The sequence below is a fragment of the Penicillium longicatenatum genome (assembly GCF_028827895.1).
Source record: "Penicillium longicatenatum strain IBT 33135 chromosome Unknown contig_2_segment0_segment0, whole genome shotgun sequence".
Taxonomy (NCBI): Eukaryota; Fungi; Ascomycota; class Eurotiomycetes; order Eurotiales; family Aspergillaceae; genus Penicillium; species Penicillium longicatenatum.
Window position 1 is genome coordinate 715893 of NW_026643120.1, and position 17345 is coordinate 733237.

Here is a 17345-nt window from a genome sequence, read left to right on the forward strand (position 1 = left end):
TAACCACTACTTGTGACTTTGAGGCGGTCTGCGTAAAGAGTGACCCACTATGTCAATGTGCTGAAACTCCATCAAGTCGACTTAGTGTGCGCCCTTCAATGACATGTCCGAGGGTAACCGCTAAGTGGGGCTGAAATAGACTTTGGAGGCTACTTATGCTCTAGATGCGGAAAACGAGGCAAATCGGAATTGAAATCTGATTTCAAAGCTGATAAGCCGTTTAAATTCTGCAGCTATCGGCACAGAGCACTGCAATTGGTCCTTTACACGAACGAAAAGTCCAAGTGCACGCCAAAACCAATTGACTACATCCTTCAGCTTATCGGCCCCAGACCTCAGGTTCTGGCACCCTTCACCACCAGTGAAAGCGCAAAACAGAGAAGCTCCAAAATGGCAACATCAACACACACCCTCCCGAGTACAGCAATTGAGCTCCCAAACCTCGGACCTAGCCCCGAAGAACGCCAACGAAATGTCCACGTCCAAGACCCCGTCCTCGAACCCGATGAGGTAATGCAGCAATCCCTCTTAGCAGATTCCCAAGTCCCCGACGGTGGCTACGGCTGGGTCCTCATTTCCGCCTGCGCAGTCGTTACATGGTGGTTTGTCGGCGTATCTTATACATGGGGTGTGATGCAAGCAGCGTTAGTAGATGAAATGGGATATTCATCTTCGACGCTTGCGTTCGTGGGCTCATTGTGTCCTGCTTGTATCTCTTTGCTAGCTGTGCCTAATGCGACACTCATAAGCAAGATTGGGGCGCGAATTACGGCGCTTACGGGCATCTTCCTGTTGGGTCTTGGGAGTATTTTGTCCGGCTTTGCCACGCATAGTGTTGTCGGATTATTTATGACTTGGGGTTTCGTTGGTGGTCTTGGGACTAGTCTGTGTTTTATGGTGAGATTTTTTTCTTTTTTATGTCTAAAGGGCGAATGTTTGCTAATTGTACAGGTCGTATCTGTCACACCGGCGCAATACTTCAAAGCCAAACGTGGTATCGCCAATGGAATCGTTTATGCTGGCGGTGGTCTTGGTGGTACAGTCATCAGCTTTATTCTGAATGCGCTACTAGACAATGTCGGGATTGCATGGACTTTCAGGATTCTGGGAATCATGATTCTTGCTACGGGATTGCCAGCTGCGTACTTGATTCAGGAGCGGGCTCCGATCCGGCCTGCAAAGATGGTGGAATGGTAAGTCCTGCTCTTATACCTTTTTTTTTGAAGCCAATGCGAACTAGAGCCTATACTGATGCCTGTACTAGGAGTCTGTTCCGTGATATTCGTTTCACAACCCTTTGGCTCACAGGCGCAATCGGCACATTTCCGCTCTTCGTCCCGGCTTTTTTCCTTCCCCTCTACACAAATTCCCTCGGCCTCCCCTCCAGCGCCGGCGCAGGTCTTGTTGCAGCCTTCAATTTCTCTTCTGCAATCGGGCGTCTATCCTGTGGCTTCGCGTGCGACAAGTTGGGTGCTATGAACACTCTCTTCATCTCATTGCTGCTCAGTGCCCTGAGCCTGTTCGTGTTATGGCCCGTTTCCAACTCCATTGGACCATTGGTCGCCTTCGTGGTCATTAATGGTTCTGCAAATGGCGGGTTCTTCTCAACCATGCCGACTGTTGTTGGCAATGTGTTTGGGTCGGCCAGAGTGTCTGTTGCGGTTGGAATGATTGTTAGCGGGTGGCTTGGCGGGTATCTGATGGTAAGTTATTAAATCAATTGAATGGGACCTTTGTCTAATATCTGTGTTCCAGGGTGCTCCTATTGCTGGTTATATTCTGAATGCTTCGGGGGGAGAATCCGGTGGTGTGGGCGCTTATCGACCGGCTATTTTCTATGCTGGTTCGATGGCCACGGCTGCAACTGTTTTAGCAGGTATAGCGCGCATCAAGGTTGATCACAGGTTGAAAAAGACGGTGTGAGTAGGAAGTTGGTAGCGCTGCTGTTGTTATTGAATACTGACGATTGAAATGCATCCAAACACTTCAATTAAGTGGTAGGAACTGGCTGAGATTCATAGACTATCTCAATTTCGCTTTCAAAATTACAAATTCATAGGAGAATGTATGTTTTTTCGCCAAGAACACATTAGCACGCTCAGTATAGCCCGCAAATATCGCTAAAAAGAAAAATCTGATTGTCACAGGGGCAACTTTTGGTCCCAGTCCCGTGCACACAACGCTAGTAAAGTACTTGAGTCTTACCCGGCTGTGCTCTTCCAATGGCATCGTAATAACCCTGAACAATTACTCGCAGAGCCACCGTCACAGAAATGGGCGAAGTATAGCAAGGAAGTAACATTTGAGACGTGACCAGTCTTCAGAGCTTCTTGTTAGTGTTTCCCGTCTTTCGATCGAGGAGGTTCACAGCGCGTGAGCTAATATGGTATGGCACCAGATGGACCATAAAAATAACAGTAACAAACACTCATGAAGTGAGAACAAAGATACCGGATCAAGTCAGACCATCTTGAGAGAAAGCCATAGGGAAAGGGCTAAAGAGGTGAAGCAGTATGGGGATTGAATGAAGGGCCCAGTATCTTATCTACAATGGTGCAGATAGTCGAGCTCTAACAGAATTATAGACATTTGTTATATTCACTTCCCAACGGACTACCGAGGTAAATCTAATCACATTAGAGCTTACGGAAGCTCACGTTCATTCTCATGCCTAACCTGACCTGTTTCCTCGCTTATATGCTCACCACGCTCTCTCGCTCTCTCCCCCTCCTCATTTACCCGCGCCATTTCAGCCTCAGCTGCTGCTGCATTTAGCCGCAATCTTTCAGCCTCGGCTTCAGCTGCGTTCCGGGCCCGGACTTGTCTTTCTCCAATTCCTGGAATAAGGCTAGCTAGCAGCAGAACAACCGCCCGCTCAGCACGCCAAAAGTATTCCCAGAAACCATCGACCGCAGCCCGTGCAGGTTGTTCAGCAGGGCCCCCCATATGGGCAAGTGCCTCTAGGTGACGTAGCATTGGGGCGACAATCGCCCCATAGAGGAGCTGTGGAAGCTGCGAGTCCGAGAACACAGCTACCAATACAGCCAAGGTCACAAAGAGAATGCGGGTCCAGGTGCCAGACTCACTAATCATATAAATGAAAAAGTAGAGTCTAACAAAGAGCCAAACACGACGAAAGTAACTTCCAAATGCACCAACGTTGGCTGGTCCATTCTGCTGTCGCTGTTGGTTCATTATAGCGTGACGTCCGTTGTTAGGCTGATGGGGCTGAGGCTGAGGCTGCGCCCCTATAGGAGGACGATGTTCAGAAGGCGGCGGTATTCTTCCTTCTCTTGGTTGCATGACTAGAGCCTGATAGCCATTTGGGGAGGTGGCAAGATAGACATGGGGCTCAGTTGATGGGATCACTGTGGTATCACGGGTTTCACGCCTCACACCAGGGCCTTGAAGCAAGTGGTCCATGCGACGATAGATTTCCATTACACGGGCCAGCAGCTGTTGCACATCCCTTTCTTCAGGATACACGAAGCGAGATAACCCCGCAGACGAGTTGGACTCAAGAGGGCGGCCTTCAGTGATTTGCATGATGCGAGTGCGTACATGGAACAATAATTCCATTGAGGGTGTGATGCCTTCTGCCATCTCCCTTTCAAGTAATTCCACCTGTCCTTGAAGACCCCTAAAAAAGATATCGGCTTGCATTGGATCCAATTCCCGTTGGTTTGCAGTTGCCCGAGCTGGTCTAGTCTGATTAGGCGAGGGAGTCGTGGGCAGGGCCCTGTGACGGATGCCCTCCACCTGTGGTTGAGCTGCGCCGCCAGGAGCTTGGAAGGATGTTGTATTTTGACTTGTCGAAAGAACCGGCATGGATGTGGGCGGAAGAATAAGGTGGATTGTGTACACGTCTCGCTAAAATCGAATCTAGTCAGGTTCTATACGTGGTATAAATGGAACCAAAAGGCCAAACTTACCCCTCTTGGCACCAAAATATCCCGAAGTGTCAAAAGATCAGGTGCTTGGGGAATAATTCGTCCACTATAAATCAACCTCTGTTCCGTGGGCGATAGGTGTGGAGGGATTGTCTGCATGATTTTCAAGCGCAGACGCGCAACCGTGGTGTTGAGAGTCAGGTTGAACGTGAATCTCTCTGGGAACGAAGGGCTCAAGATATATACTTTGACTTCTTCTTCACCACGATTGGCTTTTCCTTCACCAGTGGCATGGCTGGCTTCAGAATGATCTACAGAATGCTCTGCAGATTGCTCTGCAGACTGTCCGGAAACATCCATGCTAGATAATGCGACCAGGATAGACGTGTGGTCAAACGTTCATAGTTTGGAATGGGATGAATAGTGACGCAAGGAGGCAGTAGCGAGGATACTTGAAGTGAGGGAAATAGGGTACGACGTGTCGAACGTGAGAAGACCCCGCAATTGGAGTATTGATATTGCTGAGCTTCCGGAGATCTGGCGATAACGGGAGAGCACAAGCCCCGTATCGAAGGATTAATATCTCGAGGGCCCCGAGTACGGTTATTGACTTGACTTGAAAGAATAATGTGCAGTGAGAGCAGTCCGGAGAGCGAGGCGATACCCCGAGTTTGAGAAGGTGTGGAATTACTAGAATACAGAACAGCATCAACATCAACATCACGAGTGACCACATCGATGTGCCGGACTTTACTGGGCGGTGAGAATATATGGCGGTGATGCTGGGCGGTGAATGAAATTAGCGTGGAAAGAAAACATTCAGCTGCTTCCCCCCAATCAGCCTCGGGACAACCAACACGGCCATACATAGGCGTGATCTTCATGGATTAACTTTCAGCATGGCCCAGCGCCTTCTGCACCACCCTATTTTCCTCCACTTCCCTTCTACCCCGGTGATTGGGGGTGCTGCGTCGATGGAGGTCCTTTCGTTTAGGGCCGTTGCCCGCAAAAAAGCCGCTGTTAGGCAGTTCTCATCCAAATCATGGCGACAATACAAAGATAATAATAATTCAGAAAACCCCAAATCTGGGTCCTGGTCCCGTCTACGGTTTGCACTGCGAAACACCAAGGTTGAATGGTACCCGATTCCTGTTGGTCTCGGGATTGGTTTGCTCGGATTGCTACATTTCTACAAGTCCCAGCGGGGTGACCGCGATCGTGCTGTACGAGATGATGACTGGGAAAATGGGAGCAAGCCTCCTCGTCGGCCACGGGTCGTTCCAACAGGTTCTTGGCAGGTACAGATTATGTCGACGCTACCCCTGAAGGCCATGTCGCGACTATGGGGCCGGTTTAATGAGATTGAACTGCCTTATTACTTCCGAGTACCAGGCTTCAAGCTGTATTCTTGGGTTTTTGGTGTTAATCTAAGCGAAGTTGCAGAGCCAGACCTGCACGTTTACCCAAACCTGGCAGCCTTCTTTTATCGCAAGTTGAAACCAGGGGTGCGCCCGCTCGACCCCGACCCACACGCCCTTCTCTCCCCGTCAGATGGCCGGATTTTGCAGTTTGGTATGATTGAGCGGGGTGAGGTGGAACAGGTGAAGGGCATGACATATAGCTTGGATGCTTTGCTAGGTTCAGCTACACCTTCTCACGCCGACCACAGCAAACGACTTACCGACGACCACCCTGAGCAAGCCCAAAAAGATGAGGCGAACATGAAGTCAGATGAGGAGTTTGCCTTGGTAAACGGGATCTCTTACACGGTGCCAACCTTGCTCTCGGGTAATGCCGATGCACCGGCGAAGCGACGGGCATCAATCGACGCATCTACTACATCCAAAACCACATCTGAGGCACAAGTACAAGAGGAACTAGCTCTTGGCGATGGTAAGCCATGGTATTCGCCTAAGACGGCTGCAAACCATGCGCTTTTCTATTGCGTGATCTACTTGGCACCTGGAGACTACCATCGCTTCCACTCCCCCACTGCGTGGGTTGTGGAAAGCCGTCGCCACTTTGCTGGCGAGCTGTACTCAGTCTCTCCCTATCTACAGCGTCATCTCCCCGGTTTGTTTACCCTCAATGAACGTGTGGCACTGCTTGGCCGCTGGCGCTGGGGTTTCTTCAGTTACACACCGGTGGGTGCAACCAACGTGGGCTCAATTAAAATCAACTTCGACTCGGAACTGCGCACCAATAGTCTTCTGACTGATACCGCCGCGGACTTGGCAGCAGCATTGGCTGCCAAGCGTGGCGAGCAAGATCCTGGCTTCGTTGAGGCAACCTATCGTCATGCCAGTCGCACCCTGGGGGGACATCCCCTGCAGCGTGGAGAGGAAATGGGTGGCTTCCAATTAGGCAGCACCGTTGTTCTTGTTTTTGAGGCACCACTGGGCTCTTCTCCCTCGGTAGATGCAGGATCTGATCAGAAGGGTGATGGATGGACCTGGAGTGTTGAAAAAGGCCAGCGGATTAAAGTTGGCGAAAAGCTGGGGTTTGTGGGTGAGGCATGATGCTAGGCACCCCTGCGTTTTCAGTGTGGCACGACCGCAATCTGTGTTTCTAGGAGTTCTTCCGATGTACTATATCCAATTTTGTTTTTGTAGCTTTTTCATAGATTTGAATAATTCCCCTATGATCGGTAACGCACGGACCAGATAAACGTGCGGACTTGATCCACCTTGATTTGTTACTGATAGCGCAAACTGCTGCATCATTGCGCCCCACTGGCATTGACGCCACCGGTTTCTGCGTCAAGCCCCAAGGCTGGAACTTGCTCGGAATAAGCAAAACCAAAAGTAAAAGTAAAAGCAAAAGCAAATTAACAGAGATTAAATAGACCAGATTCGTGTCACTGTATGTACGTACTTTGTACCACGAGAATAACAGGTCAGCTCGGCCAGGCCCCAAGGCGGAGCTCCTGACGCAAGGACAAAGGAATCTTGGTTGACACAGCTCCCGTCCCAGGTTTTTCCCTTGTCCCTTCTTCGCTTCTTCCCATCCCCCTCAATCCTTGGGTGATAAGGAATCTCCTTCATCATCTCGATGGCCATCTTTACAGCTCCTCGCTCATTTCAGAATGCTCTGATGCAGAACTCAATAGGCGCCAGCCTTATCGGAGTCAACGTACAATCCAAGCACCCCTCTTTCTTTCACTTGGTTCTGCTTGTCTTTGAGGCGGTGCTGGAAGTAGTATGCGTCTCTCTACCAGGCTACATCGTCGCCAGGCAGGGCATGTTCGATGCCGAAGCCCAGAAATTCGTGGCCAATCTCAATGTGATGCTTTTCACTCCTTGTTTGAGTATGCGACACCTGTCTTTCCTTATCAACGTCTTTCGCCACATCTCCACCGATCTTGGAACAGCTCAATTGCTAACCTCAATCAAGTCTTCATTAAACTAGGCTCACAATTGACCGCCGAAAAAATCACCGACCTCGCCATCATACCCGTTATCTTTATCGTCCAGACTGCTGTCTCTTACTTCTGTGCGTTTGTGGTCACGCGATGCTGTCGGTTTAAGAAACGTCAGTCCAATTTTGTGACGGCGATGGCGGTATGTGATGATCGTCCTATCTGGCTAGCTCCCTTGCTGATCGTGTGACCAATAGGTGTTCGGAAACTCCAATTCCCTCCCAATTTCCCTTGTGATATCTCTCTCCGCAACACTCCAAGGTCTCCACTGGGACCGCGTACCCGGCGACAACGACGATGAGGTTGCGGCGCGGGGCATCTTGTATCTTCTTATCTTCCAACAACTAGGTCAACTAGTCCGCTGGAGCTGGGGTTACCATGTGCTATTGGCGCCCAAGGACCGATACCTCGAAGAGGAGGAACGAGAGGAAACAGGCGAGACGGCGATTGAACAAGGTCAGGCACGATACACCGATAACCCAGCTCAGACAGATCCAGATGAGCCGTTGGTCCGTACGCGCAGCTCGCAAGACCTCCAACATGCCCATAGCCATACGAACGGCGGTCGATTCGAGTCCGGTGATCAAACTCCAGTGTCAACTCGCGCGTATTCCTACAGCAAGGTCTCCTCGATACACTCGCACGCTTCAAATACTGACGAGGAGCCTGATTCTGACGACACGCCCTCTGTGATTGGTCCTCCACCTACTGGACCATTCCTACCACGCCGCAGCACCGATGGCGACATTCTCCATTTCCCAGACGTGGAGGCCACTGCCCGGGAAACCCATATCACAAAGCAAACCTACCTGCAACGATGCAAAGGTTCTCTCCGTCGACGCGGACATCACACCCGCCGCTTCTTTGCTCAGAAAACCGACGCAGTATGGGCCTGGCTTCCTACCAAACTCCAAAAAACCCTCTCATCGACAAGCAGCGGGGCCAAGCGCTTCGCCCGCGGACTGTGGTCATTTATGAACCCTCCTCTCTGGGCCATGCTAGTCTCTATAATAATCGCATCCGTACCAGCACTCCAGCACCTCTTCTTTGACGAAGGAACCTTCGTCCGCAACTCGGTTACTCGCGCCATCGAGCAGAACGCCCAAGTGGCGGTCCCGCTTATCTTGGTAGTACTAGGAGCAAACTTGGCCCGGAACACGCTCCCAGAAGAAGCGCTTGAAGATATCGAACATCCCAAAGCAGAGCGGAAATTGATTATCGCCTCTTTAGTGGCGCGCATGCTCCTTCCAACTCTCATAATGGCACCATTTTTGGCCCTGCTCGCTAAGTTCGTGCCGATCAGTATCCTTGATGATCCTATTTTCATCATCGTTTGTTTCCTGCTCACGGGTGCACCTTCGGCACTGCAGCTGGCGCAGATTTGCCAGATCAATAATGTTTACGTGGGTGCTATGTCGAAGATTTTATTCCAGAGCTATGTTGTCTGGTATGTTTTATCCCCTTTCTAACATATGGGAAATTAAACTAACCTGTGTAGGATTCTTCCCTCTACACTCTTTCTGGTTATCTGTGGACTGGAAGTCCTCGAATGGTCTACCGCTGCATAGATGCCTTTGCCACGTTGTATATGTACGAACTGAAGCGAAGCGGGTCTCATTGCTTTCTAATGATGCTTGCATGATACATACTCTCTTTTCGTGGTTGCATTTTGGGCTTGGCGTTGCATACATTTCTAAGTAAATTTCCATGACTGTGCCTCTACCAGTCTCTGTCTTATTCTTTCGTTTCGTGTTTCAATATCCCTCTGTTATCATACCGTCCTATGGCAGTACGATTCTTTAACCTCATCTATAATTATCCATATTTCACTGAGTCCAATTCTCTGGCTGTATGCCTCCTCACTTTGACTTGCTCCGTTAATGCGTAATGTGGGTGGAATTGTCGATTCCATGAACCTTAGCACCTGCCCAGGATGCTCAAACTTCAGGTTCGATAGAGCTCACGGCCTATGAAGGGAAGGGTACGAAAAGTATCGATTCAGTAGCCAAGCTAAACGTTCATATCATTGTCACAAGTCCTAGAGTAACGGACAACTGAGACCCGGTACCTATCATAAGAAAAGAGCTGTTCCATACCATGTAGAATAAATCGAAATAGGCATCTTCTAAACAACGCCCAGCCTTAAGCCTAGATATCTAGTCCGGGACACGCTCCCACCCCCTCGAACAGAGAAGCATCATGCGCAACTTCACCCCTCGAGTCTCCCTGAACATCAATCAACATCGCTGTCCCCGTCGCAAAGTGCCAAGGCATGTGACAATGAAAAAGCCATACGCCTGGGTTATCTGCCCGGAGACGCAAAACTGCATATCCGCGCCTGGGGATATAAACCGTATCACGCAGAGCAACGCTAGATAATTTGTAGGGATGAAAATCACTCATGTCCGGAATGGCTTTCTCCGCTCCCTCTTTTCTCCCCAACTCCGGCTCAGGCTCCAGACCAGGAGGATACGGATCCTCGAATGGGTTATATGAGCCCCACCCATAGGCACTCTTTTGCACAGTCATGATATAGAAACTATGTCCATGCATATGGAACGGATGACCGCCATCGTCGAGATTATTCACGACAATTTCGACCCAAACGGGATCTGGTCCCGTCGTGATTGTAAATTGATTCTTGTCCCACTCCGTGCGCGGGAGACCGATTAGTTGGATGGGAGGGTCTTGCTGGGGACTCCAGGTAGTTTTGTTGAAAATGCCGAAAGGAATGTTGTGATTGAAAGATAGCTTTTGGATTTTCGTGTATACGACGTATGTCTGGTCGACCTTTGGTGCAAGGAATTGAATGGCTGATGGAGCAGACGGTATGCTGTTTATGTCGACCTGGTTTCGGATTTCGGGTGGGCGGATTGGGGGAGAATCTGCTTGCGGTATGAAGTTGAGGGGAAATATTTGATCTGGATCGAGAGATGGGTTCATGAATCTGAAGTATCTGGAAAGTTATCAGTAGTCATATAGGTTACTAGTGTAGGGTGGAGGTGTGTTTACTCTTGGTCTAGTTGAACCATCATGGATGATCTAGTGGATTGCGCAGATGGACTCAGAATGAAGTCAATTCGTTGGCCTGGATATAGAGTGCCAACCGAGTTTACATTGTGCTGTCGCAGGGGGTCCACGTCAACACTGTCCACTTGGATGAGGTTCAGCTGTTCTTTGTCGAACACAAGACTCAATCCTGCCAGAGATCTGTCTGCCGTCAGTTATGGCATCTCGAAGCTCTATTTGATTTCGAAAATTTTACTGGGCATACCCTGTATTCACCACGCGAATTCGATAGGCAGTGTCAGATTCTATTTTCAGGAACGAAGTGTCGATTGGCTGCTCTATGCAATCCACCGGGCGTGCAATGGTTGCACCTGAACAATTGAAACTTCCAACTCCATTGATAAGGAATGAGTCTGGTACTGGCTGTTGAACATTAGAGCATGAACAATCCGAAAATCTGGAATTTCGAACATACATCCAAGCCGATGTTGGCTGGAGTCATGTACCATGCTAGGATGTCCTTGGCGGGCCAATGGTACCAGTCACCAACGAGAAGAAGGATTTCTTTGTCATAGCCATAACGATGGGCATCGCTTTTAAACCGAGGCAGGAGACCCCTCACACTCGAATGAAAGGCGGGGGCATGGACCACAAGACCACCATACAGACCATCTGCACGCGAAACACCGGCATGTGAATGGTACCAGAATGTACCACTCTGATCTGCGGGGATCGTGAAATTGTAGATGAACTGACCATGAGGTGGGATGCCACACTGTGAAATTCCTGTTGCTCCATCCATGGCATCTAGAGCGGGATTAGATGGGACTTTGTCAATATTCAAGCAGGTAAACATCCAAACCTACTGGCAACATGGAGACCGTGCCAATGGAATGAAATTGACTTCTCATCCAAGGCATTGGTGACTGTGATGACCAAGGCATCACCAGAGCGCGCTTCAATAGTAGGACCTGGAAACAAGTCTGCAGTATGCAGGTAACAGAAGCTAGTCAGTAAATCGAATTCGATTCATCCAAGGATTAAAATTTTGTATGCGAGCATAGACTGCCATACCATTGATCAGGTAAATCTGCTTGAGAACACCGTCCAGTCTGCGGACATCCGTCGTGACATGCCAATTCAGATACTGCGTAGTGGGTTGGCGATACACGTGGTCCTCGGGGTGAAGCGTGATTAGAGGGCGGATATCGGCCTTCCCCAGAGCACTGTGATGAGATTGAAGAGGCACAATCGATCCCCACACATAGATATCAGGTCTTGAGATGTATGTCAAGACAATCAATAATGCTACCACTGATGACCAGGCGACCCATAAGCGAGGTTGACTTTGTGACACCATCGGTGCCGATGCCGATTTCTGTGTACACTGACGCCTGTGACAACGGCTCTGTGGGTTCTCCATTAAGGGTGGATCAAAAATTCCATTGAAATTGTGCTGCATTATTGATTTCTGATTGGCAGACACAGGCTTCGTATACTAAAAGGCCATCAATTGAGTGTGGCGTATGCGACCTTAGATGGGTAAAGAAGTAGAACTGAACTGAGAAGAGATTTGCAACTACAAGTAAGATACACGAGATCATTGTTTCAGTAACACGTGCTCGCCTGTGAGCTTGGAATGAAAGATGCAACCCTACCTCTGTCATATTAAGCGACCAAAGTCTAGATCGTATCTTCTCTCATGACTTCTTCCATTCTATCGATACCTTTCCTCATTCACCACCTCATCCCTTCTTTTCTTCTACCAACATCTTCCACTTTTCGAATTTGAACTACCCTTCTATTCCTCACAATCGTCATGATGCTCCTTTTTTGGGCTACCATGGCTCTCATATTGGGTAGTTCAATTGTCATCGCCGACTCCCTGAAAGACATTGAGCATGTCGTGATCTTCATGCAAGAGAACCGTTCTTGGGACTGTGTATGTTCTAAAGTTATACATACCCCAGGAGAAAGACTAACAGTGCCCTGACAGTACTTTGGCACCATGCCTGGTGTTCGTGGATTCAATGACCCCAATGTCCAGGTGAACAGTGATGGCCAGTCTGTCTGGCATCAGTATGTTGGGATATGAAAGCCTTGCATCAGATTCCCTTACTAACTCATAAAACTAGGCGGGTTGAACCGGAGATGTCGCAAGATGCGAAGACCCTGCTGCCGTGGTACCTGGGCTACCAGGGTGGAGACAGTCTTGACGCTATCCAGTGTCTTTCAGCTGGTGACAATAGCTACTTTGCCAACCAGGCAGCCTATAATCACGGCTTGAACAACAATTGGGCTCGCAACAACACTCCTTGGAGCTGGGGCTACTACAAGCGTCAGGATATCCCCGTTCAATTTGCCATCGCTGAGGGCTGGACCTCGGGTGACATGTATCAGGTAGGTAGCATAGACTAATCCCTCATAGATATTGTGACTTAGTCTTGATTAGGAAGCTCAAATTACTGCTACTAATCCCAATCGTGTGACCCTGGTCAGTGGTTCCATCAATGTCCCTGGTGGTCCCCAAGATAAGAGCCAAGGCGGTGTTTATATTGATAACAGGGAAGCCCCTGGTAAGCTTGCTCTGGGTTTATAAAAGAGATTACAAGAATCTGACATGGCTCAGGTTGTGACGAGCATGGTTCCAGCTGCTATCCTCTTCGCTGGAAGACCATCTTTGAGTTCTACGAGGAGGCGGGAGTCTCGTGGCAGCTGTACCAGGACACCGATAATTTTGATGACAATCCGCTAGCATAGTTTCATCAATTTCAAAATGCTCACCCGGATTCCGCCCTGCACAAAAAGGGGATGGGATTTGTGGGACTGGAGGCATTCTACTTGGCTGCCGCAGCCGGTACCCTGCCATCCGTCAGCTTTATCGTTGGCCCTCAAGAGCTTTCAGAGCACCCCCCATGGATGCCCAAAGATGGTGCTTGGCTGCAAAAACAAATTGTCGACGCCGTCACCAGCAGCCCCAAATATGCAAAGACTCTGCTGATGATCAGCTTCGATGGTAAGATGGATTGTTGCATTTCGGATGCCTAAGAGAAAATAGAATACTGAGATCATACACAGAAACCGGTGGCTTTGGTGACCATGTCACTCCGTTCCATTCCCCCAATGGTACCCCTGGTGAATGGATGACAGACCCTCTCGGAGTCTTTGGTGACGTATTTTCTGGGCCCGGTGTGTAGACGCCTACGTTTAATTCTTGATTCAGCGCTAAATAAACTTGCTAGGATTCCGCGTGCCGTTCGTCATGGTTTCACCTTGGACTCGAGGCAACCGTGTCTTCACCGAGCGCGCAGATCACAACTCTCAGATCCTGTTCCTTGAAAAATGGCTCGCAGCCCGAGGTCACAAGAACGTCCAGACCGATCAGATGGTGCACTGGCGTCGAGAGCACATGTCCGATCTGGTCAATGCTCTAGACTTTGAAAATGTAATTTTTTGATATTGAAAGTCAAATAAACAATTCACTAACCTAAAGCAGCCCAATTACTCTCTTCCAAATATTCCAGAGGCCGAGACTCCCCACATTAACAGCAGAGGCACTTATGTTGGAACCGGGGAGTGCCTAAGCCGTCACAGGGAGCCCCGGCCCCCTGTCTCATATGGCAAACAGGACAATGTGACCAATGCCTTGTTCTTTGAAGATGGCTTCAAGGAAGTTGTGGGGTACCTGACCGAAGGTCGTTACTTGACTTTCGAGAAGGGTGGCCAAGCCCTGACCATGCCCAAGCCAAGAGATTACATTAAGAAGCTCAAGGCCGGCCGTGCAAAACGTGACCACAATGAGATAACCCAGCGTTGGGTCATTCACTACATCAATGGTGAAGAGAGTGGGATCTTCACTATGTCTAGCGCCTTTGATGGCCGGTGGGTTGGTCATCGCGGTGAGCTACTCGGTAGTGACTACCGTGATGCGGCGGCGCCCTTGCGAATCTCCTTTTTGGGTAATGGCAAAGGATATACCATCCAGTTCGTCAGAGGTGGGGAGTACCTCACCATTGATCGGGATGGTAACCTTAAGCTGATGAACGCTTACCCAGCCTCGAAGCAGGGGTTCAAGGTTTTCAGCGTTACCTATCACCAGTAAACGCCTGATGCCCAGATCTGTGGGATACGTTTCTTTTCATCTTGTTTTACGACGCGACGATCATGCCTGCCCAGGTACAAGCGATGTGCAGATGGGCTTACCATGTAGCATATGAATATGGGCTTTTCGCATTATTATGCTTTGCCCCCGACAGATAATCAGCATTCCGGAGATTATGCTAAGTGGGTTTTATTACTTAGAAAATCCCTTATTTAGAAATATCAAATAAAGAGATGCTGAATGAGTTACTTGTTATGAAGTATGTAGACTAACAGATAGCCCTCACCAGAATGTTTGACTCAGGCTTTTAAGCCGTGATACTAAACGGCCCAGCAGCGTTGTACACAGTCGGCATCTAAATGAAACCAACGTCAGGCTCCTTGAAAAAAAAAAATTGAAAAAAGAAAACTTACCTGTGGCGCCGTGTCCAAGGAAGTATCCAACCGCAAATACCAAAGATCCCCATGCTGAACGGACGGCAATTTCGCAGGAATTTTGACATAAATGTGACCGCACGTAGTATTAATCCCTTGCTCAATCTTGATAGATTGCGCAAAAGAGATCGTATCGCGGTCTCGTACAGGGTTGTTGTACAACCACACTCCGTATGTGCCAGTCGGATACTTCGCCAGCGGGTCAGGGCAGTGCGTTGTGGGCGCACGGTTGAAATGCAGAGACACTGTTTGGCCAGGGGAGAGGGTAGAGTTATCGGGAATGCCTTGGTAGATGTTCAAGCAGGAGTAATCACGTTTTCCCCATGCTATCTTGGTTTATTAGTTTCTGTTTTTAATGAATGTGTCGAAAGTATAGGGACATACGCTGCCATTTGTCAAAGGCAGTGGCACTAGCCACAAGGGCAGAGGTAATGATTGCGGCGGAGATCTTCATGTCGGTGTAGAGTAGATACAAAAAATGTAGAGTTGTAGGAGAGACTGAAATAAGAGGACAGGAACAACAGGTTTTTAAACCATTCGGCTGATTCATCCATGCCGATCGCCTTAGACTCCTCTTCCCACGCTCGGGTCACAGTCCCTATTCTGCAGACACTTGGGTTGAGATGTCTCAGTCCGTGACTCCACATGGTTGGAGGGTTGCTTGGCGTTAAGGTTGGTGTGGCGGTGGGGGATCGGCAGGGTTATCGTGGATCAATGGTTTTGTGTTGAGTGCGTAGCTAATATCGAGGAAATTACATCAGCTGATGGTTTTCTTCTTTCACGAATTTGTTTCTGGGCTGGGTCAAAATGAGACCCATCAGGTGTGCCATCGCGGCTGGCTGAGATAATTCGTCTGGGCTTCAGGTGTCCGCTTGGCTGCATGATATACGATGCCTCCAGGGCTGATTTTACCATTCGGGCTAAGACATTTATGCATGCATGTTCGGCATAGCCGTCTAGATTCCCTCAGATGTCATTCTTAGCTAATTGGCACAAAAAGCATATTTGAAAAATGAGGCATTCAAGCGACGGGATGCTATTTCTATGCCGTGCAAAATCAAGTAATGCGGCCGTTCGCATAGTAACTTGAGCTTACTCATACCAAGTTAGGTAAAGTAGTGTTGAGCTTTTATAGACAGCGTGCGAGTAATGCCTATATACACGCACTTGATTATATCCCCACGGAAATATGCACACCACGCATCTAGGCACTCATCTTACTAGAGCTAAAGCAACGACAAGCTGTCTCGTGAGATATTATGTAATTTTTGTGTCTATTTAATAAGCTTCTTAGTACAAAGCAGGTTCCAAACGCTTCTCGCTGTGAAAGAGGTCTTAGAATGGAGCTGTAATTATATCATGTCAGAAAACCGCATGTTACCTTTCAATGATCCCCCTGTGGATGCCGTCGTATAGATCCAGTCAGTAGATAATTACTCAATTGCAGCGCTTTTACCTCAACACTCTTGTATACCATTTAAAATGAAGAATCTCTTTCTATTCAAATGCCAATCGGTCTAGAAATCTAGTTTGACGGTCGTAGCAAAGACATACTCAAAATGGCCGGGGGTGGCGGTATTGAAAGCAAATGCTAATTCTCATGAGTGAGATAATACCTTAGCAACGCAAAATTCAAGAAGCCTGCAAGCTGAATATCTTCTTGACTGGAAAACCTTCATATGACATGTTTTGACGTAGGATAAAAGAGATGCATACATCTTCTCTCTGTTTCTCTTTGAAACCAATACCCCCTGTCTGGAAATTCATCCTACTTTTAACTTGAAACCCTTCAAAGATATCTGAGCCTTCTCCATAAATTTTATCCAAATCCTGTGAATCCTTTCCAAGAAACCATCTGCCAGACTTCTTGTTTAGCCCGTGGACCCGTTGGCTATTTTCATTTCTTGCGAGATCAGGTTTGGAGTCCTTGTCCCTACATCTTAGAACCTTACAAGGCTCATGACAGACAGCAAAGCAATCAGAACTTCAACTTCCCACTACTCAAAATGACTGATGTCAAAGTCGCTGTCTACAAGCCCACCGAGAAGGGAAAACTATGTCACTGGGCCATTTGGTTGACGACATCCCAGCCGGACGAATCCATAATCTTCCAAATTACTGACAACATGTATGGCTATGGCTATCGTCTTGCCGACCCCATTTACACAAATCCTTTCCACACAGAAAAGTTCTCGAGTTATTTCCATTGTGGTTCCATTCGTCAAGAGAATCTTGATTGCGCAGTGGATGCGATCATGAATTACCCAGTGCACAATCGAATGGCGACGTGGAATTGCCAGTCGTGGGTCTTGGAGTGTTTGGATATGTTGGCTCGGATTGGAGCCATGGATTGTCTTTCTCAGGGAAGACATCTTTTGGAGACACTGCGGGAGTAGGTCTCATGAAGACAGGAGTTAGAACCATCATGGGGCTCTCAAAGTGTCCAAATTGTTATTGGGTTATACATCTCTTGAATGGAGGAATGTTGGAAG

The 17345-nt window shown here is 48.6% G+C and overlaps 8 protein-coding genes across 8 annotated transcripts; 5 read left to right on the top strand and 3 right to left on the bottom strand.

The window, feature by feature from the left end:
• Nucleotides 1-390: 390 nt before the first annotated feature.
• On the top strand, nt 391-1923 carry N7484_002787 (uncharacterized protein; the record flags this gene model as incomplete). Its single annotated transcript, XM_057113207.1, has 4 exons — nt 391-897; nt 952-1193; nt 1265-1703; nt 1756-1923. 4 exons carry the CDS (start codon nt 391-393, stop codon nt 1921-1923), a joined length of 1356 nt encoding a protein of 451 aa, XP_056973347.1.
• Nucleotides 1924-2643: 720 nt separating this feature from the next.
• Nucleotides 2644-4250, bottom strand: N7484_002788 (uncharacterized protein; the record flags this gene model as incomplete). Its single annotated transcript, XM_057113208.1, has 2 exons — nt 2644-3870; nt 3933-4250. 2 exons carry the CDS (start codon nt 4248-4250, stop codon nt 2644-2646), a joined length of 1545 nt encoding a protein of 514 aa, XP_056973348.1.
• A 539-nt stretch (nt 4251-4789) lies between these two features.
• N7484_002789 (phosphatidylserine decarboxylase 1) lies at nt 4790-6409 on the top strand (the record flags this gene model as incomplete). The annotated part of the gene is made up of 1 exon (XM_057113209.1): nt 4790-6409. The coding sequence occupies one exon, from the start codon at nt 4790-4792 to the stop codon at nt 6407-6409; it is 1620 nt and encodes a 539-aa protein (XP_056973349.1).
• Nucleotides 6410-6941: 532 nt separating this feature from the next.
• On the top strand, nt 6942-8876 carry N7484_002790 (Auxin Efflux Carrier superfamily; the record flags this gene model as incomplete). Its single annotated transcript, XM_057113210.1, has 4 exons — nt 6942-7197; nt 7284-7450; nt 7506-8755; nt 8807-8876. 4 exons carry the CDS (start codon nt 6942-6944, stop codon nt 8874-8876), a joined length of 1743 nt encoding a protein of 580 aa, XP_056973350.1.
• A 580-nt stretch (nt 8877-9456) lies between these two features.
• Nucleotides 9457-11779, bottom strand: N7484_002791 (multicopper oxidase-domain-containing protein; the record flags this gene model as incomplete). Its single annotated transcript, XM_057113211.1, has 6 exons — nt 9457-10264; nt 10321-10518; nt 10583-10740; nt 10793-11124; nt 11184-11300; nt 11392-11779. The coding sequence occupies 6 exons, from the start codon at nt 11777-11779 to the stop codon at nt 9457-9459; spliced, it is 2001 nt and encodes a 666-aa protein (XP_056973351.1).
• Nucleotides 11780-12139: 360 nt separating this feature from the next.
• Nucleotides 12140-14419, top strand: N7484_002792 (nonhemolytic phospholipases C family protein; the record flags this gene model as incomplete). Its single annotated transcript, XM_057113212.1, has 9 exons — nt 12140-12259; nt 12314-12396; nt 12453-12717; nt 12770-12893; nt 12947-13020; nt 13078-13333; nt 13396-13506; nt 13560-13762; nt 13814-14419. 9 exons carry the CDS (start codon nt 12140-12142, stop codon nt 14417-14419), a joined length of 1842 nt encoding a protein of 613 aa, XP_056973352.1.
• Nucleotides 14420-14726: 307 nt separating this feature from the next.
• N7484_002793 (uncharacterized protein) lies at nt 14727-15307 on the bottom strand (the record flags this gene model as incomplete). The annotated part of the gene is made up of 3 exons (XM_057113213.1): nt 14727-14774; nt 14833-15179; nt 15238-15307. The coding sequence occupies 3 exons, from the start codon at nt 15305-15307 to the stop codon at nt 14727-14729; spliced, it is 465 nt and encodes a 154-aa protein (XP_056973353.1).
• A 1552-nt stretch (nt 15308-16859) lies between these two features.
• Nucleotides 16860-17249, top strand: N7484_002794 (uncharacterized protein; the record flags this gene model as incomplete). The annotated part of the gene is made up of 1 exon (XM_057113214.1): nt 16860-17249. The coding sequence occupies one exon, from the start codon at nt 16860-16862 to the stop codon at nt 17247-17249; it is 390 nt and encodes a 129-aa protein (XP_056973354.1).
• Nucleotides 17250-17345: the final 96 nt, after the last annotated feature.